Consider the following 22,417-nt stretch of genomic DNA (forward strand, 5'->3'; position numbering starts at 1 on the left):
TTGCAGCCGGATCACGTTGACATCTTGGCACGATATTTCGGCTAACAAACATGCAGCCATCTTCAGGTGAGTACGAGACTGAAGATTACTGGTGCGCGTCGTTCTATATATACTGAAAATCGGCGCGGCGGTGCCTGCACAATGGAGAAGGCTAACACCGTGCCCCCTATCTAATTTGGCGTGCTCTGCAGCAGAAGCGGACCGCACATGCGTAGTGGTGTACCTACATTTGCGCTTTCTGTCGTAAAGCGCCTTCGCGCAGCTGAGGCACGGTAGTCGAAAGTATAAAATCAATTTTCGTCAGCCGTCGCACTAGATGCAGACCCATGTCTCTGTGAAGTGATTAAAGAAATTACAGCATCCCATGCTTTATCCATCTGAAAGCCGCCGTCTCGATTAATAAGATCTTCTGCCAATCGTATCTCCGCGGACTCCTTGATAATGGATTCCCAAAAAGATCTAGTTGTCGCTAAAATTTTTGTTCCACAATAATCCATGGAGTGTCCCGTTGAAATACAGTGTTCTGCTATGGCTGATTTGTTGGGCTGTAGTAGACGTGTGTGGCGCTCATGCTCCATGCATCTGTCCCGTACTGTGCGAGTAGTTTGGCCAATGTAGGATTTGCCACATTGACAAGAGATCTTATAAATACCCGCCTTCCTCAGACCCAGATTGTCCTTCACAGAGCCAAGCAAAGCCGATATTTTCATAGGTGGTCAGAAGATCGCTTTAACACAATGCTTCTTTAAAATCCTTCCTATTTTAGAGGAGAGATTACCCACATACGGAAGAAACACCCTGGACCTGACCACCTCTTTGTCTTCTTCTTCTTGTTTCTCTTTACATTTCTTCTTTGTTACAGCTGTGTGGATTTGGCATGTAGAATATCCATTCTCCCTGAAGACGGATTGCAAATGTTCTAATTCTTTAGGAAGGCTGTCCTTATCAGATACCACATGTGCCCGGTGCACCAGAGTACGCAGCAAACCCATGGTTTGTGCAGGGTGGTGGCAGCTTGTCACCTGCAAATACAGATCTGTGTGTGTGGGCTTCCGGTAAACGGAGTGCGACAAACTGCCACCACCCTGCACAAACCATGGGTTTGCTGCGTACTCTGGTGCACCGGGCACAGCTGCGCGAAGGCGCTTTACGACAGATAGCGCAAATGTAGGTACACCACTACGCATGCGCGGCCTGCTTCTGCTGCAGAGCGTGCCAAATTAGATAGGGGGCGTGGTATTAGCCTTCTCCACTGCGCAGGCAACGCCGCGCCAATTTTCGGTATATATAGAACGACGCGCACCAGTAATCTTCAGTCTCGTACTCACCTGAAGATGGCTGCATGTTTGTTAGCCGAAATATCGTGCCAAGATGTCAACGTGATCCGGCTGCAAGCCCGAAATATGATGGACCAATCAATACGCCAGGAAAACTTCAAGTTATTTCAAGTTGCTGATATGCATTAGACAGGTAATCCACGGTTTTGAAACGGAAAGTAAAAGAGTCATTCCTGCAATTTATCAGAATCTTTCGACTTTGGGAATGTAAATTCCATTTAAAAACTGCTCATGTTAAAAATTTTCAAATTCACAGATGGCTGATAGCAGTCTTTGAATTCAGTAAAATTACATAAATTGTAGTAAGAAGTGGTAATATAAAAAGAGGAGGACCAGTTTTGTCTTTTTTTAAAAGTAATGCTTTTCTGCTAATATACACATACATCCAAGGTAATCTAGAGGTAATTTACATAATTATCAATGTGAGTAGGTTAGCAGTAGTCATAATGTGTTCTTCCTGTTAGTGTACTTTATGAAAGTTGCCTGCAGTTGCTATAATGTGTAATTTGAGTGCTTCCACATTCCTGAAGCTCTCCTTCATTTAATTTGTCCAGGAAATCATTATTTTAGTTTCTTTATATGTATGACGTAGGGCAAGTCAGGGCTAACATAGTAAATTTATGATTACAGTAGTCATTGAGACTAAATGATGAATACAGTAAGAGTACATAATAAAATAAATCGAGATACTACATTGTTTGTACAAAAATGAAAATAATCAATTATTGATAGTATAATGTAAAGGACAGGTGAAAAGATCTACTCACCAAGCGGCAACAGGGGAACACACACACAAAAAGATTTAACTTTCGTTCGGAGCCAGTGGCTTCTTGTTCTGGTGGAAGAGTTGAAGGAGTCTTTCCTTCTCATCCTGTCTGGTAAGTCTACCCGGACGCGGGGCTCTGGGTTACATCTAAACTGTACCCCTTTTCCTAAACCTCTCCAGTGCTTTTCTTTCACCCCTCTTCCTTTCCCTTCAACTTTTTCGCCAGAAGCTCTGAAAGCTTGTGAAAGTTAAATCCTTTTGTGTGTGTGTGTGTGTGTGTTCCCCTGTCCTCTTTTTTTTAAAAAAAAGAGGGCAAGGCAATGGCAGTGCAAATAATTTATAATCACAATAGCTATTAAATGAGACTACGTGATGAAATAATATACTGTGAAATAATTTGCAATTATAATGAAAGAGGATAGGTAAAAATATACTTGCCAAATGACAGCAAGAGATCACACATGTAAAGGTATTGAAATTTGCAAGCTTTTAGAGTTGGTGCCTCTTTCTTCTGGTAGAAGGTTTGAAGGGGAAGGAAGAGGGTTGTAGGAAAAGGACTGGTGAGGTTTATGAAATGGTGTGTAAAAAAGTCAGAGGAGACTTAACCGGATGGGATGAAAAGTAAATACTGATAATACATAATTGTATTATTAATAATATTGGATAAATCAGGTTTACTTATTATGATGTTTCAGAAATCCAAAGACAGAGTTGAAGCAGTGTTCAAGCAAAAACTGTTTCAAATTTATCTTGAATGTATTTCATCTATATGCTTTTTAACTAAGAAGGCAGATGATTGTATAACATAACTCCAGTACATTATACTCCTCTTTTGCATAAATTTGTACTTACTGTACTTGTTTATGTGTAGATTAAACTTCTGCCTAATTTCATATGCATGTAACTTATAGCTATGTTTGAAGATGTTTTCGTTTTTTGAAATGCTGTTTTTCAAAAATTAGTATTTTGTGTATATACAAACGAGGTAGAGGCACTACTTTCAGACTTTTTAAAAGGGAGTCTACAGGAATACTTCCATTTAGTGTTCCTTATCATTCTGGTAATCTTTTTCTGTACTTTAATTTTTTTAATTGCGGAATTCCCCCCAAAAATTATTCGGTACATCAGTAGTCAGTGTACGCTGCCACGGTACATTGTCACCACCAGTGAGCAACATGTGGTTTGAGTGAGAATCTTAATAGTGTACATAAGTGTATTCAGTTTTTATTTAGATTGTTAAGATGCAACTCCCACTTCAAATCCTCCTGAAACTGCATACCTAAAGGTTATGTATGGCTTACATTTGAGACATTTTTTTCTTCAGTGGTGAAAACGAGGTTTGCAAGATGGAGATTTTATGTGGTGTAGGTGAACCACTGTGCTAAACTGTGCATAACTGATGTTGTTTTCCTGCAGATGTTCCTCACTGTTTGAGTTAATTAAAATATTAATGTCATCTGCAAAGACTATTCCAATTCCATAATGTCAGTCAGGTCATTTACATACAGCAGAAATAGGACAGCTACCAGAACTTTTTGTGTTTTGTTGCCTTTGTATATTATTTCAGTAATCTGTTGACAGTTGTTGAGTTATGTACTTCCAGTTGTGGTATTGACTTGTGAATTCCAGCCTTTTGTAAGTGATGAGCAGCAGTCAGAATGGGTGGATGCATGAATCAGCCTTTCAGACTGATCTCCAGTTACTTAACTTATGCATTCATTACTCAATTTATGCAAGGGAATGGCATGATCAATAACATCAAAGGATGTAGTATACTGTCTAGTCACATTAATGTGACCACCTGTCAAAAGCAGTTGCAGTACAGACCTCTGTAATACATGTAGTAAAAGTCAGTGAGACTCCGGAAGGTACCAATAGGGATATGGAGCCATGTGGAGTCTTAGAACCACGCATGTACACTGCAAGCTGTGTGACACGTTGCATCGTACTGCTGGTAGATACCAACCATCGTGTTGAGGAAAAACAAGTTGCAGGTAGAGGTGGACATGATCCTCAGGGATAGATGCATACTTGTGTCCATCCATTGCACTTTCCAGCCGAATGGTGAGATCACTCGGGGAATGCCTCAGACCATAATGCTCCATCCTTCATCTTAGACCCTTCCAACGATTGTTGTTGGGTATTTGCTTTCAGATGGTTCACGCCATACACACCATACATGTGCTAAACCCACTGTCACCACTCAGTGAACATCCAGTTGTGGTATTGACTTGTGAATTCCAGCCTTTTGTAAGTGATGAGCAGCAGTCAGAATGGGTGGGTGCATGAATCAGGTGCCTGCTGCAGAGGCACATACACAGCAACATTCACTGAACTTTCATTGAGGGAACACTGTTGGTAGCCCCTTGGTTCTTTTGGGCAGCTGTTGTTCATCCCTCTCATCTGTGGCCCCTGCTGCACCACAATTGTCTTGGTACTGGATTTGGATAGCACCGTTTTGCAATGCACAGTATACTTCAATCACAGTGGCATGTGAACAGTGTACAAAGTTAGCAGTTTCAGAAATGCTTTCAGCTTTGACTCAAAAGCCAATGAGCTTGCCCTTTTGGGTGTCAGATAAATGCTCCATTTTCACATTACGACAATGACAGCACTGTTTTCCGTGTCCCCCTGACACACTTTATATACCTTCCACTGATAGTGTTGCCATCTGCCATCTCTGAGTAGTTATTGCACTTTGATGTTGAACATAGATGGTGGCTACATTTATGTGAATGGACCATGTAAGATCAAGAAAGACTCCTGATACATATTATTTATCATCCAGTGCTGTTGGTATCCCTCTTAAAAAGGTAAAACATTACTGACTGCATTGACCCTATGCTGCAAGTCATTTAACAGCATTTCTTTATTTAAGAAGGCTGTTAATCCTTGAAGGAACATTTTTTTCCATAATTTCTGAAGCCTCGCAAAGCTGAAACTGACCTATAGTTAGCAGTGTCATGTTTTGCACCCTCCTTAGCAGAGGTGTCACTTTTGCAGTTTTTAGTCTGTTTGGAAATAAAACCAATCTCAAATGATGAGTCTGCTGTGTCTGATAGTGGTTCTACAATAAATATTGCACTAGCTATGGTGATAGCATGCACCCACTGAATATTTATTAGGTAAATCCCTTTATAATTTTAGACAGTTCCTCCAGTGCTGTTGGATACTTGAATAATATATTTCCATGAAAATTGTGATTGGGCTGGATTCCCTTGTTGTCTGCCTGCTTGTCATTATGTGTATTTATCAGGTGCTGTAATCTTTTTAAGAAATAACATATACAAGGTCCACCCCTTTGGTCGATATCAGAAAAATTTATTGCGATTTGCTTTAAATGTAAAGGCTGTTCCTATAGCTGCACAGGCTGTAGTGCAGGGCTCAGCACAGTTGAATAGTGAAGTAAGTATGCAAAACTTGCCTACAGTAGTCACCAATAGGAAGTGTGAGAAGATGCTATGTTGAGGCACTCCTGTCTGCTACCAAATGTTGACCTGCAGTGTGCTTTCACTCCTTGATTCTTGACATCCTAGCACAAATGATACCACCAAGCCATTGGCTGCCTGGCCATCTTTCCCCTAGGTGAACCTTTTACTGAATTATATGCTCTTTTCTTTGGCCAGTTTAATGCCATTTTTTCAAGTTCCTAACCTGGATGCCCACCCTCCCACCACCCTTGAAAGCACTGTCCACTTGTCTGAGGTCAGTTAGTTTGTTATCATTCATAATCAGCTCTATATTACTGTGATTAACTGATCCTACAATTCTTTCCCTTTCTGTATTTTGCCAGGTTCCTTTACTTTTATTTTGGAATTATGCATTATTATTATTAAAAACTTGTCTCAGTGTTTGCTTATATGTTCTGAAGTACATAATAAAATTGGTACTAGTATTTTGCTTAGAATGCTCATACAATCTCCTCTCATTTATTGATGGTATGAATGAATGAAATTATGAAATATGAGTTTAATGTTAAAAAATTTTCTGACTTGAGATTTATGCTCATTTTTGTGAAACAAAAGGTTAATTTTAAATTGAATGAGTGGTGTATAAGGCTCAATATTAATAGTTATACTTACTTACTTCATATTATGAACAACCTTTGCAAAAATGTGAAACTTTATCTTTCCCAAATTCCTGCTTTGAGAAGGTATTCTATAGCTTAATTGTTTGTTTATTTATTAACAGGTGCCTGAATGGTGGTACGTGCCTAGATGGTATTGATAATTTCACTTGCTCTTGTCCACCCAATCTTACTGGAAGAATCTGTGAGTGCCTTATAATTTCACCTGGGCATTTGAATTGCTCATTCATATTGCCATCAACAAGTGAATTTCCTACACAAACTGCAACTGTGGCTTCAACTGAATATTTGACTTCAGCATTTTCTTCTGACAGAACTGTACCTAAATCTACCACACTTGCTGAAGGAAAGGTTTCTCGCACTACAGCTCCAACATTCACAGAGACGGTATTACCTTCCTCATCTACTTTTTCATTTATGGCAGGCACTAGTTCAACTCATCCACCTACTGAACCAATATCTTCATATTTTACATCATCAAGTGAAACAGTGGTGCCAGATACTGAACTGAGTACAACTACTGCAAAACAAATGTTTACAGATGTTACAGTGTACCAAGAGAAGTCTTCCAAAATTACACCACAGACTGAAAGTTCAACATTGACAAGTACTGAAATGTTAGGAACAAATATTACAACTGAGAAATTAAAACCAGTAAGTGTTCAAACATTGACTGTACCTTCATATACTGAAATGGTTAGTGAAATAACAACACTGCCTTCAGTTGAAGAGAAGTCAACTTTAATACCACCAGATTATTATACAACGGGACCATTTACAACAGAAAAAGTAACACTGCCACCTCCTTCAGGAGAAACAGATGAAACAAAGAGCATATCTCTCACTTCTGTAGGTGTAGAAACATTCAGTGATGGTATATTTACAGTACTGCAAACTGTGAAGACTACTGCTCCAACCTCAGATATAAGTGCCTTAGATACAACAGAATTGGAATATACCACTGCCACTCAAGTTATTCCATCTGCTGAGACAGAAGTGTACACATCAACTGCAAAAATACCAGACTGCTCCGTTACTCCTTGTCTCCATGGAGGAACTTGTACATATTTTGAAGGTGGGAGTCAGGTATGTATAAGTCTTTTTTCTTGCTTTGGAGTAGCATAAGTATCTTAAATATATACTTTTTATGATGTAGCACAAAAATACAAGATATGTGATGATAAAGAAAAATTAGTTTTAGCATGAAAAACAGACATGCCTCAACTGTAATACTCTCTGGCCAGTAAATTAAAGAGAAATTTAGCCATTGTGTACTCAGCACCAGTTATTCACCCTAAAGTTAGCTTGGAAAGCACTGCTTTTAACTATGCCTAGCTGGTGTTGTAAATAAGGTATATGAAAAAAGTAATGAGACTGACACACTACTATAAATCTGGCAGTGCTGTGTTGAATGCCGACAATGGAATATCGGAATTTAGAGCTAATTTATACTGTTTTTATGGTATTTATACTATTTATTACTATGGTACTATTTATTACTTGGTATTTATACTATACTGTTTTTATGGTATTTATACTATTTTTATGGTAAGTTTGGGGAATCCATGAGTGTGAACTCTGAAAAGCTGAAACAGGCCTATGGGAATATTCCTTATCACGAGCACAAGTTTTTCACTGGCATAAATCATTTTTGGAAGGCTGGGAACATGTTGAAGATGAATGTCACTCAGGGGGACCTTCGGGTTCAATACTGACGAAAATGTCAAATGTGTGCGTGCTGTTGTGAGAGTGCTCCTCCAGGACAAGATGTCAACCAAGTGTTTTACAAAGGTATCCATGAACGACTCAGGAAAAGGGTGAACTGAGTGAGACTGGACATTGCAGAGAAGCGGATGCTGCATCGTGACAATGACCCATGTCACACGGCCACTTCCATCATGGAACTTTTGACATAAAAAGGCATTCCTGTTGTTCCACAGCCTCCCTATTGAGCTGACTTGAGTCATTGTGACTTTTTCCTGTTCCCAAAATTGAAAAATGTCTTTAAGAGGTTGTCATTTTTGGACTGTGGAGAACAATCAAAATAATGTGACTGACATGTTAATGGCCCTATCAGTTAAAGTATTTCAGTGCTGCTACCAAGAATGAGAGTTCTGCTGGCGTATAGCTACTGAAGGGAACTACTTTGAAGGGGCCAGTATTGTTGCTTGAAAAAAATAAAAACTTTTTTAAAAAAATCAGTCTTGTTACTTTTCTTACACAACTCATATCTTTTATCATTTGGCAACTGTTTCAAGTGCAGCACAGAAGAGGATGAAAAATTTGGAAATACTGTACTACTAATTGTTGTGCTATGTATAATTTAATTTGCAACATTATTGAAGCTAGATTTGTTTCCTTTGTCATATTTCAATGTCAAAATGTCTTTCTTACTTCTCTGTTGGTATATTTACCATTGAAAATATAAGAATAACAAATAATACAAAAACTCTTGTTGACAACGTTCTTTCTAATATAGAATCTACAAAAGTAGAAATATAAAGCAGATTTAGGGATTTTGAAGCACAGTGTTCTTGTGCTCAAAATTCCTCCCGTGCTATTGAAAGAAACAAATACCAAAATTTTTCTGCACGAAATTTTGAAGATTTTTAAAAAAATCATCTGAGTAATGGGTCCTGGGCAGAACTGCTGTCAATAACAAATGCCAGTGATGCTTGTAATGCCTTTTCTTCAATCTTCGTGGGACTAAGTTCTCATATGAAAACATTCACACATCCATAGCGTACTGAATATGTTAGGAATAACAAGATGCTAGATTAAAATATAATTACCAAGACAAAAGTTATGAAAAATGGTAGCCTTATAAGACAGCCTGATGTATTGGATATTGTGAAAGTAGAAACAGAGAAGAATATGAGGATCAGGAAATCCATCTCAAAAATACAGAAAACAATTTCTCCTTCCGACATTAAGAAAATTATACATTCTCTCGAAAATAAAAAGTCATCAGCTATTGATGGAATTTCCAATAGAGTACTATAGATTTTTTCCCATACAGTAAGTCCTGTATTACTTGAAATATGTAATGCATTGCTAACTCAAGTCATCTTTCCAGAGAGATTGAAATATGCCATTGTTAAACCCCTCTATAAGAAAGGTGGTGATAGGGCAGATCTCAATAACTAGTGACTGCTGACATTATTTTCCAAAATTTTTGAGGTAATGTATTCTGGAATAGTATTCCACATGAGCAACAACAGTATTCTCAGTAAATCACAGTTTGTATTTCATTGAAGTTGTTGATCTGAGAAAGCCATTCACACGGTCACTCACCAATTTGACAAGCGTTAAATAAAAAAAAAAAATAGCATCGGTTGATATTATCAGCAACCTTTCCAAGACATTTGATTGTGAATCACAATATTCTTGTAGATAAAATGAGGTTTTATAGAATGATGGTCTAACCAACCAATGGATAATGTATTATTTATCCAGAAGAATACAGAAAGTTGCTCTTAGTAGTCCAACCAATGGGATTAGGACAGATTGTTTTGACAGGGAACTAATCATGAATGGGGTTCACAAAGGCTGAACCTTGGACCTTTTATTGTTTCTCATAGATCTAAATGATCTTCTGTGTAACATATAAGCAGAATTATTTTTTTATGGGTGACATTAGTATTATAATTATTCCAAGCATACATACAGAAGGAGCATACATACAGAAAGAGAAAGAATTAAAATTATCATTGACTGGTTTTCTGCAGTCCCTCTGGAAATATGACAAGTGTCTCGCTGTTGCCTTTATGGGCCAAAATTGTATTGTATTGTATTGTATTTTTATTGATCCAGGCAATCATAGTATTGTACAGCTGTACATATGATATTGGATAGGTCAAGAGAGCTATTTACAAGTAATTTTTACAAATTGATTTTTACATTATTTTGTAGCAAGGAAATTATCTATCTTAAACAAAACAGTTAATACAAATCATAGAATTGTAAGGTTGTACATACGATATTGGACAGGTCAAGGGAACATATTTACAAGTAATATTTAATAAATTGATTCTACATTATTTTGCAATGAGGAAGTTAGCTATCTTTAACAAAACAGTAAATACAAATGTTGTATGGTAAAATACAAACAGCCAATACAAATGTAATAGTAAAGTAGTCCAGTGTATTTCATAGACATTCACAGTATATAATAATCAGGTATTTAAATATGTCTGCTTGTGTCTGTATATGTGTGGATGGATATGTGTGTGTGTGCGAGTGTATACCTATCCTTTTTCCCCCTAAGGTAAGTCTTTCCGCTCCCGGGATTGGAATGACTCCTTACCCTCTCCCTTAAAACCCACATCCTTTCGTCTTTCCCTCTCCTTCCCTCTTTCCCGATGAGGCAACAGTTTGTTGCGAAAGCTTGAATTTTGTGTGTATGTTTGTGTTTGTTTGTGTGTCTATCGACCTGCCAGCACTTTCGTTTGGTAAGTCACATCATCTTTGTTTTTAGATATATTAATCCAGTATATTTCATAGACATGCACAGTATATAATTTTCAGACCTAATTGAACATTTATCATATTGTTTACATTTTTAACCCCTTTCAAAAAAATGATCAACTGCATAAAAACAATGGTCCAAGACATATTTTTTTAACTTATGTGAGAAGGCTCTTGGGTTCTTTGTTGCTTTGATTTCATTGGGTAAATTATTATACATTTGTATCCCAACATTTAAAACACTTTTTTGGTAGCAGGTAGTTCTGGACTGAATCATATGTAGGTCAGATTGCTGCCTTGTTGCATAGTTACGAATATCTCCATTGAATTACCCTCCAAACCTTGTCCAGAAACATATCTCCCATGCCTTGTCTCTCCGGTTACATGCCAGATCGCACATACTCACTCTCTGGCTACAAAGAAGCACATCTCTCATGACTCAGTATTGCCCAGGACTGAAGCAACTGGATCACATTCTCCAACAGGGTTTTGACTGAATGGCCACTGCCAAACTGTGGCTGAGAGAGAGCTGAGCGACACAGTTGTTGAACATGTTGCCCAACGCGATGTGCTTAATTGAATGAGTTTTACAGCCTGTAACATCTGGATTCTTCCCACCAACACCAGCTTTCCTAAATTGTTCAATATATCCTTCATTCCTGTAACCCCCTGGCCTCAGCCTTCACTATACCCTGTCCTCACACCTACCCTCCCATTCCCTGCTCCCACTCCAGCACTACACACACCTTCTATCCCACCAGCACACCTACTACTCTTGTCTCCTTCTCTATGGCTCTCCTCTCTCCACTTCCTTCCCTCCTCAAACTCCCCCTTCCCTCCTCTGCAGAACAGCCTTCCATCACTGCACTTAGCAACCTTCTCCTGTCCCCACCATGTCCCTGCACACTCATACAGGCAGCACAGCATCTTCCCCCAACTCTACCCTGCCATCCCTCCCTGTCCTCACCCTATGCTTCCTCCTTAAACCCAACACCCACACCAGTGTATTGGTGCTCACATCAGATGCAGTTACGGTCAGGCCTTAGTGCCCATAGGCAGTGGCCATGTGTGTGTGTGAGTTGCACTTGTGTGAATGTGTGTTTGTTTTCTTGTTTCGGAAAACTATGTTCGAAAGCTTGATTATTTTAGCAGTCTCTTTCATTGTCCTGTCTGTGACTCTAATGCTTCCGCTAGGTGTTGAGTTGCACTCAGTCCTTTCCATACTGTTGTTAACCCTTAGAAAGAATATAGTTTCAGGGAATTGTACAGATTCTTCTTCTGTGTACAGATTCTTCTTCTGAATACTTCAGTCTACAATGTATAAACTAAAGTTTTGTGTTTAACAATAAATTTTACAATTGTTAATATATAAGAAACAGTGTTACAATTTTTTTTATATTCATTAGATTGGTTGTGAATTGCCTGAGACTATGAGTCTGACATACTTACAAATGAGTTTTCATAAAGATGAAGAACTCATCTAGAAAATAAAATGAATTTTCAGTTAAAATTCTTTTTAGTTGGTTTGATAATTTTCATGTTTGAAAGAACAGATACCATCTTCATATAGATAAGGCTTGCTGGCCAATGATCTTCTTCAGTGTGGATGCACTCACATTGCTCAAACTCTTACAGGAATTGGTAGATTGACTGCTGCGAGTAATAAGTATAGTGGACAGGGGCACTACAATTGTAGTGTGTGGACAGTAAGTTGGAAATGTGGGTCTCCTGGGGAGCATTCCAGAGATAAGACCCTGCAGTTGCACTACCCTCTTGTGTCCTCGATGGCTCAGTTGGATGGAGCATCTGCCTTGTAAGCAGGAGATCCTGGGTTCGAGTCCCCATCGGCACACACATTTTCTACTGTCCCCAGTGATATTTATCAATGCCTGTAAGCAGCTAATGGTCTGGATTTCATTGTAATTTCATTCTTCAAGAGCTGCACAATCACCAATGGTATCTGTTCTTTCAGACATGTCCTAAAAAACACATACCGTCTGCAATCCAATCAGTAATCTTCAGTTGATAGTATTACTTCTTCATTAATTATTAGTAGGAACCTCTATGTTTCTTAAAACTTGCTCTTCAGATGTTAACTATGACAATATTTAGATGTTGCTAAGCAGTTGCTGATTTGGGTATTATTGAGTTTCAGTTAACACAATCTGTTAATATTAATTAGTGTTCAAAATTCTTTGCCCTCTTTAGCTTTTTGTAGCATTTCAGCTCACTTAACCACTCTTGTACCAACACAATGAATGCAATACAAATAGCTAATGAAACTTCAGTCCTCAATTAATCATTTATTCCTTGCGTTTTTTTTTTTTTTTTTTTTTTTTTTTCCCACCATGAAAATTTGAATTGTCTTCTGTGTTAGTGACATCTTTCATTCTTGTATTATTTCTTTGCTTTCAAAATTAATTCTTCATTTGATTAGATGCTCTTGAGATTTATTTCAGGTCCTGTCACAGTCATCATGTATGACGGAATGCCTGGGCTTCAGGGAAGCCTCTTTAATGTATGATAGAATATTTAAACTTATCTCCCTTTGGATATCTTTTGATCCGTGTGCTTCACTAAGGTCACCAGACTTCTAACATTCAGTAACTGTAACTCAGACATAGATTTCGTAGCAAACTTTGCCTCTGAAAGAACCGTTCAGCTTATAATGTACTCCAAACTGCAATACAATGGTAAAGTCTTCACATACTTAAATTTATTAAGCAAAATGTGTTGCCTGCCAGTGTTGCTTCATCATGGTCACCTACATAGCCAAAAGTATCAAGATTATTCTTCATTATATCTCCTAACAGAGGAAAATGTATATCATTAAACAGTATTCTGTCAATACAATATCCATAGCTGAACACTGTCTACTTGGGATTCCATGATAGTCTGGAGCCAGGGAGATGCTAGATATGTACACCTGTCTGTCACTGCTATCTTGGCCATGCACTGTCACATCTCCATCACCCAGAGATCTCTAGAACATCATCCGAACATACTACCAGCAGTAGTTGTTCTAATATGAAATCAACCTACATTTAATTGTTCAAAATGACTTTAATGTAATTTCTTCAAGCCACCCTCGATGACACATTACTCTGACGTAGGAGGTGGCATTTGCATTGTATTTTATAGCTGCAAATTCTCACCCTCACGGCATATTCTGTGTGTTTTATTTTATGTGTGTATATATATATTTTATTAATGATAATATATATATTATTATTTGCATTTACATAAGTTTTTCATGTGCAGTTGGAAAAACTATTCAGTATTTGTTATCCACAGGTGTATAAATAAATAAACAAAATTAAAATAAATCTTATATTTTTCCTTCCGTTCAAGTTAACCTCTTACTTTAACAACACCTCATAAGAAGACTATGTTGTAACATAAAGTATTCTCATAAACTGCACAGATTTTTGCTGTTATTTTGTAAAACTATTCAATTTACTATTCAGAATGATTCAAATTTTTCACTTTTTAATATAAGGTAGTGAAAGTATGGTATAATAAAATAAATGTGATTTAATATTGAGCTTTTTCTCATGTTTCAGTGCAAATGTAAGTCTGAATGGACTGGGCCTCTATGTGAAGTGTACACAGGAAATGATACAGTTTCATTCAGAGAGCATTCTTTCGTTACACACCACCTTATTGAAAAAACAGGTGCCAAAATTGAAGTCCAGGCACGAACACTAGTGCTGAGTGGTATTCTGCTGCATGCTCAACTTACATCAAATGTTTATATGGCTGTTTACATTGAAGATGGATTACTCAATTTCCAGTTCTCTTGTGGAGTTCAAACCATGCTTTTCACAGAAGTCCGAAGTCTGGTTAACAATGGATATGATTTAAAAGTGCAAGCAATGTGAGTAAAAAATTAGTTCAGAGACGTCTGTACTATGGAACAATGAAGGTACAATTATATAAAGTTCAACATTTTATTTTTGCAAAACGTAGAATACTTTCATACAGAATGTAACATGGGTCAAGAATAAGGTTAGAGGTTTCTTGAAACACAATGATCTGTGCAATTTTTGGTGTGTTGAATCACACACATAGTACATAATGACATAACCAAAAATATAAAAATAACTGTCAGTTTAGAAAATAAAGGGAAAAGTCCTCCTTTATGGCTTTATAGACCATCAGTTAGTCATTTTGAACTACATGTGCAGAGAGTTGATAACTTAATCCACTCAGTCAGTCACTTACTACTTCTGCAGCAACATTTGAACTACCTACAGTGGGAACCCAGCCACTTAGATCATGCCATGAACAAGAAGACGCGAAGAGACTTCCAAGAGTAGAAGCAGTATCAAGTGTAGCGGGCAAACGGAAAACTGTACCTCCATTACGTCTGAATGATTTTTTTAGTAGAAGGCAGCAAGGGGAAGAAGCCCATAAGATAAATAGTGCCAGAGATTTAATAGCCTCTCAGCAAAATAGTGCATCTGTAAAGAAAGACAGGTTTGATTTTATAATCTGTTATCTTAACATTGAAGGAGTAAGGGATAAAGAATTTATTGTCAATGACTTTGGATTAGAAAATAAGTTTGATATCTTTTGTTTAAGTGAACACTGGGCTAGTGAGAGTGAACTTACATTTATTAAATTTGATAATTATATTCTAGCCAGTAGCAACTGCAGAAAATTGCATTTAAGAGGTGGTGTGACAATATATGTTAACAAGTTACTTAGCGGTACATTCAATAGATTAGATCTAGATTTTCTGTGTGATGAACAGAACTTTGAAGCTGCTGGTATAGTAATAGACAGTTTTAAGTTAGTTGTAATTTCTCTGTACAGGTCACCTAAGGGTATAACCAATGTATTTTTAGAAAAACTGGACCTGCTGTTACATGTACTTACAGGTATTAGATGGATACATTATGATATTGTGATAGGTGGAGATGTGAATGCTGAATTCGATGTCACAACACAAAAACGTACTGTCACTGAACTCCAAAACCTACTAAGACAGTGCAACTTACATTCAGTCAATAACAAACCTACAAGAGAACATGCATGTCTTGACAATATTTTTGTAAATTTTAAAACAACAGAAGAATCATGTTTTTGACAGTATTTCCATATTCTGATCATGATTCAGTATCTTTAACTTATACAAGTAGGTTCCCTCTTGATAAGAGTTATGTAAATAAGCTTGTCCCAGAAGTTGTGGTCACGAGACCAGTCACAGATGAGAAAATTGACAGGTTTCGTATGTCCCTTTCTAACAGAGATTGGTTTGGCCTGTGTTATGATGAGACACATTATACTCTAAGCAATTATCTGCCAGCAAAGGTACTATTTGATAGGTTTCTCAAAGCATTTTTGGGACACTTTAATGACTGCATACCAATAAAGAAATGCAAAGTAACTGACAGAGTCCTAAAAGCAAAAGTTCCAAATAGACAAAATACATGGTATACAAAACAGCTGTCTACTATGAAAAATCAAGTTATGTTGTTGTACAATATTTATAAAAATCTGAAAACCAACCATGCTAAACTAGCCTATGTTAGATCTAGGAATGAGTACAAAAAAGCAATTGTGGAAGCCAAACGAGCACACAATCTCAGAAGTATTGAGAAATCCACCAATAAGTGCATAGCAGCATGGACTCTAATAAATAGTGTCGCCAAAGATAAAACAAGTGACAAAATTAGTATCTCTCCCCAGGAATTTAATGACTTTTTTATTAAATCAGTTGAGGAAGTAGGAAGTGCTATAATTAAACCTGAACTCAACTCATCACAGTTACTGTCAAAAAATATTGCTAGGTCATCAACAAACACAAGTACCTTCAATTATTCTGAGGCCTCACCTGGTTTTGTGTTAAGAATAGTGAAGCAGTTAAAATCAGTGTAGACATATATGACCTGTCTTGTAACATGCTTAAGAAAGTAATAGACTGTATAGTGTACCCCCTAACATATTGTATAAACAAGTGTATACTGGAGGGTTTTTTCTCTGATGAGCTTAAACTGTCTAGGGTAGTTCCAGTACATAAAAGAGGAGATAAAAATTCTGTCTCAAGTTACAGGCCAATATCCATAGTCCCAGTTTTCTCAAAAGTTCTAGAATGCGTAATTTACCAACAATTATCTGTTTACTTTGATAACATAGGATTAATAAGTGGATCACAGTATGGCTTTAGGAAAAACCTGTCAACCATTGATGCCATAGACAATGTTGTTAAATACATCCATCAAGTATTTGAAGATAAATGCTTTGCCCAAGTGACTTTTTGTTACCTAAGCAAAGCCTTTGACTGTGTAGAACATACACTACTACTCGAAAAAAATGGACTTTTATGGTGTTAAAGATAACAGCTTTAAGCTATTAAGATCATATTTACAAAACCTTAAGCAAGCCCTCTGTGTTGGGAAAGAAATGTCCAGTATAGAACAAGTTGAGGTAGGTGTTCCGCAGGGATCCGTGCTGGGCCCTTTCCTTTTCCTAATAATGATAAATGACCTGCCATCATTTATCAAATACAGAACAGTACTCTATGCTGATGATACAACGTTTCTGAACAGCAGTAATGATCTTAATAGCCTTAAAACATGTGTTACAGAGACAATTGAGCAAGCTTCACTCTGGTTTAAAGCAAATGGGTTCTTGCTTAATGAAAGCAAAACCCAGCAGATGGTATTTAGTTTAAAAGACAAGTTTCCATCAGATGATCCTAGTTGTGTTAAATTTTTGGGGGTGTATTTGGATGATAAACTTTCTTGGAATCCACATATTAAGTATATTAGCGGTAAATTGTCTAGGGTAATCTATTTGTTAAGGCAATTAATGCACTGTGTACCTACAATTATGTTAGAGTATCTTACTACTCATTTTTCCAAAGCATCATATCCTATGGCATTATTTTATGGGGAAACTCCACTTGTGTGCATGATATACTATTGCTGCAAAAGAAAGCTATTAGGATAATTACAGGCTCACCATACAAGGCTCATTGTAAACCTTTGTTTACTCAACAAAAAATCATGACAGTAATAAACCTATATATTTATTATGTTTTAATCTACACAAAAAAGAACTTACCTAAAGTAAAACACAGGGCAAATATACATTTTTACAGCACTAGGACAAACAGCTCTATCTATACGCCCTACCACAGACTGTCAAAATCAGTTAACAGTTATGTACTTATGGGCCACAAATTATTTAACAAACTTCCACAAGGTATACAAAATTTACCAGAGCAACAATACAAACAAACACTTTATGACTGGTTAGTTGTAAACCCATTCTACAATGTAAAGGATTTCATAACCTGTGATATTAAACTGTAAAGTTCTTAACAATTCTGTCCTTCTATAGCATGTACTGTACTGTATTGTATTATATGTATGACTTTGTCTATTGCTGTAATGGCTTAAAGACAATAAAATTATTATTATTATTATTATTATTATTATTACACAACTTGGAGAGGTATGGGATTGTGGACAGGGCATTGACGTGGTTCAAATCTTATTTGTCACAAAGAAAACAGAGTTATTCTAAATTCAAATGGAAAAAAGTCATTCTTGGATTGGGAACACTTTTTTACAGGGGTCACACAGGGCTCAATTTTAGGACCTTATCATTTTCAGCTGTACATAAATGATTTACCTTTAAACATTGATGTTCACTCCCTTTTATTCGCAGAGGACACCTCGGTTTTAATTGAAAATGACAATTTAGAAAAATTTCATGATACTGTGGAAAATATAAAGGGAGACCTAGAATTATGGTTTCAGCACAATGGATTAAAACTGAATGTCACAAAAACACAATTAGTGCAGTTCAGCACTAAAACATCATCAGCATCTACCATAAAAATAGTGCAGGGTGATCAGGAAATGACTGAAGCAAGTTATGTAAAATTTCTAGGTCTAAACCTTGACAAAAATTTAAATTGGAAGGCACATGTAGACTTCTTAGCAAACTAACTAAACAGCCTAGCTTATGTGGTGAATGTCTTATCTGGTTCCACCCTTATGGACACCAGGAAGATAGTCTGCCACAGCTACTTTGAGAATATTCAATATGGAATAATTTTCTGGGGACACTCTACGAATAGCCCGAGATTACTTACACTTCAAAAGAGAAACATAAGAAACATGTGTTTAGTCCAAAAAAGAACATCAAGTTGCCCATTATGCAAAAAATTAAAAATACTAACCATTCCTTCTGTGTACATCTATAAAATTTTTATTTTTGTATATAAAAATCGAAACTCACTTGACAATTTTCATTTCAACCACAATTACAGTACTCGTCACAGAGACACAGCTTCAAACTTTTCTCTCATAAGTTAAAACTCTACACTCAAACACCATTGTACATGGGATTAAAAATTTCCAATAAATTAAATAACATAAATCTTTTAAATATGGAGTTTGACCCACTAAACAGATTGGTATTTAATACACTAGTGAAAAAATGTTATTATTCAATTAAAGAACTCATGCAGGACAGTATGGCAATTTGAAAAGAAAAGAAACAATAAAGATTATGTATTGTGTAATAAATTGTTAATATATTGTATAAATTGTATTGCAAGCTGCAAAATGAGCATAAGTGTTATACAAGTTCTTGTTAAATTGTTCATGTGTAAAAATGCAGAAATGCCTGCTGAACTATGTTAATTATTGTAACCTTATTTTTTTAAAATAGTAAGCTGACGTGTCTCCAGTACAAAAATCTTTGGTTTGTAACTGTACGTTATGAGATGAATAAACTACATTCTACACATTCTTCTCTCCCAGGACAAGAAATCTGCAATGCCATATTTGAACAATAGCTCATAGGGTTCATATTTGTATAGGCTGTGGCAGATGAAATCATTCTTGTCTTCTAAAATTGTTTGGATTTTTCATGATAAATTCAAACTGTGTGCTGGACTTGGATTTGAACTGAGAACCTTGCATTTCATCATGTGCAGTGATCTTACTGGCTGAGTTTTGACCTTCCCACAGAACTTCACTTCTGCAACTGTCTCTCTTCTACTTTCCAAAATTCACAGGAGCTTTACTGTATATCTTGCTGGAAGAAAATATATTGCAGAGAAATTGTCTCATCACAGCCTAGGGTTTGTTCCCAGAATGAATTGCACTCTGCAGTGGAATGTACACTGTTTTGTAATTTTCTGCTGGATTAAAACCGTATAGCATGCTGGGATTCAGACTTGGAACCTAACCTTTTAAGACTGAAGCCTTTAGTGACTGAGGTATCCAGGTACAGCTCTTTACTCACCTTCACAGTTTGAATTTTGCCAGTACCTGTGTTCTACTTTTCGAGCTTCTCTGAAGCTGTGTTGCAGACATTGCTGGACTACCAATTATGGATGAAGTGATGATGTGAAGGATTAATGTAGCCACAGCTTATGGAGCACACAGTTTTAATCTACGAAGAAGATTCAAAACAGGGCACATTCTGGTGGGGAGTGAAAGGTTATGTAATTCTGGAGTGGTCAGATAGCTTGTTAAATTTAATCTGGACCCATCTCCCCCAATACATCACTTTATGTCTTCATGCAGAAATAATTATTTAGCAATGATAATTGCATTATGTCACAGCTGCAAAATACTAACACTAATTATTTACAGACGAATGGAAAAACTGGTAGAAGCCGACCACAGGAAAGATTAGTTTGGATTCCGTAGAAATATTGGAACACGTGAGGCAATACTGACCCTACGACCTATCTTAGAAGGTAGATTAAGGAAAGGCAAACCTACGTTTCTAGCATTTGTAGACTTAGAGAAAGCTTTTGATAATGTTGACAAGAATACTCCATTTCAAATTCTAAAGGTGGCAGGGGTAAAATACAGGGAGCGAAAGGCTATTTACAATTTGTACAGAAACCAGATGGCAGTTATAAGAGTCGAGGGACATGAAAGGGAAGCAGTGGTTGGGAAGGGAGTGAGACAGGGTTGTAGCCTCTCCTTGATGTTATTTAGTCTGTATATTGAGCAAGCAGTAAAGGAAACAAAAGAAAAATTCGGAGTAGGTATTAAAATCCAGGGAGAAGAAATAAAAACTTTGAGGTTCGCCGATGACATTGTAATTCTGTCAGAGACAGCAAAGGACTTGGAAGAGGAGTTGAACATAATGGATAGTGTCCTGAAAGGAGGATATAAGATGAACATCAACAAAAGCAAAATGAGGATAATGGAATGTAGTCAAATTAAGTCGGGTGATGCTGAGGGGATTAGATTAGGAAATGAGACACTTAAAGTAGTAAAGGAGTTTTGCTATTTGGGGAGCAAAATAACTGATGATGGTCAAAGTAGAGAGGATATAAAATGTAGACTGGCAATGGCAAGGAAAGCGTTTCTGAAGAAGAGAAATTTGTTTACATCGAGTATAGATTTAAGTGTCAGGAAGTCGTATCTGAAAGTATTTGTATGGAGTGTAGCCATGTATGGAAGTGAAACGTGGACAATAACTAGTTTGTACAAGAAGAGAATAGAAGCTTTCGAAATGTGGTGCTACAGAAGAATGATTAAGATTAGATGGGTAGATCATATAACTAATGAGGAGGTATTGAATAGGATTGGGGAGAAGAGAAGTTTGTGGCACAACTTGACTAGAAGAAGGGATCGGTTGGTAGGACATGTTCTGAGGCATCAAGGGATCACCAATTTAGTATTGGAGGGCAGCGTGGAGGGTAAACATTGTAGTGGGAGACCAGGAGATGAACACACTAAACAAATACAGAAGGATGTAGGTTGCAGTAGTTACTGGGAGATGAAGAAGCTTGCACAGGATAGAGTAGCATGGAGAGCTGCATCAAACCAGTCTCAGGACTGAAGACCACAACAACAACAACAATTGCATTACATTTTAGCTTGTTGTATGTAGAGAATTTCATTCCGTCTGTAGAATAAACAAGGGAATAGAATGAGGTGATTTACATTTGTGATCAAGAATTTTGTTTTACCGCCCAAGAACACACAATTGAGAGCTTCAGCTGTTGATCTTCGTTTAGAATCAAGGAAAGTTAGATTGTTGTTCTGGCTGCATGCCTTGACTGCAGTAATTTCTTATTATTAGCTGTATACATATTATGGTTATGTCCTGACAAAATCAGAGGTGATTGTGTCCACTCTGTTCTGCCACTTTGAGTTCCTCTTGATGCCTGCCTCAGGACATATCCTGTCAAGTGATCACTTCCTTTAATCAAGTTGTGCTGTAAATTTCCGTTTTCCCAATTTGATTTAGTACCTCCTCATTAGTTCATTGATCTACCCATCTAATCTTCAGCATTCTTCCATAGCAGTGTATTTCAAAAGCTTCTATTCTTTTCATATCTGAACTGCTTATCATCCACATTTCACTTCTGCACTCCGTTCAAAGCTACACTCAATATAAATACTTATTAATACTTAAGTTTACATTAGATGTTAACAAATTTCTCTTTCACAGAAATTCTTTCCTTGTTATAGCCAATCTGCATTTTATACCCTTTTATACCCTCAATGTACTGTGGCCATTGTTAGTTATTTTGCCCTCTAGATAAGAAAATTCATGAGAGAAAAAATAAGCAACTCCAAGAATTCCAAAAGCTCTGATGGAAAGCCAGTACTGAGCAGAAAAGAATAGGATGAAAGGTGGATGGAATATGTAGAACAGCTATGTAAGGGAAGCATTTTAGCTGAGTATGGCAACTAACCTGTTGTATAGCCACATTAATTACTGCCATCAACGACAGACTTACATGCTGCTCACTTTAACACCAAG

The 22,417-nt window shown here is 37.0% G+C and overlaps 1 protein-coding gene across 1 annotated transcript in view; it reads left to right on the forward strand.

Annotated features, from left to right (window-relative positions):
* LOC126260367 (protein eyes shut-like) overlaps positions 1–22,417 on the forward strand; it is a 276,950-nt gene that overhangs the window by 123,937 nt on the left and 130,596 nt on the right. Inside the window, exons 8-9 of the mRNA XM_049957695.1 lie at positions 6,295–7,276; positions 14,221–14,534. Of these exons, the coding sequence (XP_049813652.1) occupies positions 6,295–7,276; positions 14,221–14,534 (1,296 nt within the window). The remainder of the gene's footprint in view (positions 1–6,294; positions 7,277–14,220; positions 14,535–22,417) is intronic.

The sequence above is a fragment of the Schistocerca nitens genome, chromosome 5, assembly GCF_023898315.1.
Source record: "Schistocerca nitens isolate TAMUIC-IGC-003100 chromosome 5, iqSchNite1.1, whole genome shotgun sequence".
In the NCBI taxonomy this organism is placed as follows: domain Eukaryota; kingdom Metazoa; phylum Arthropoda; class Insecta; order Orthoptera; family Acrididae; genus Schistocerca; species Schistocerca nitens.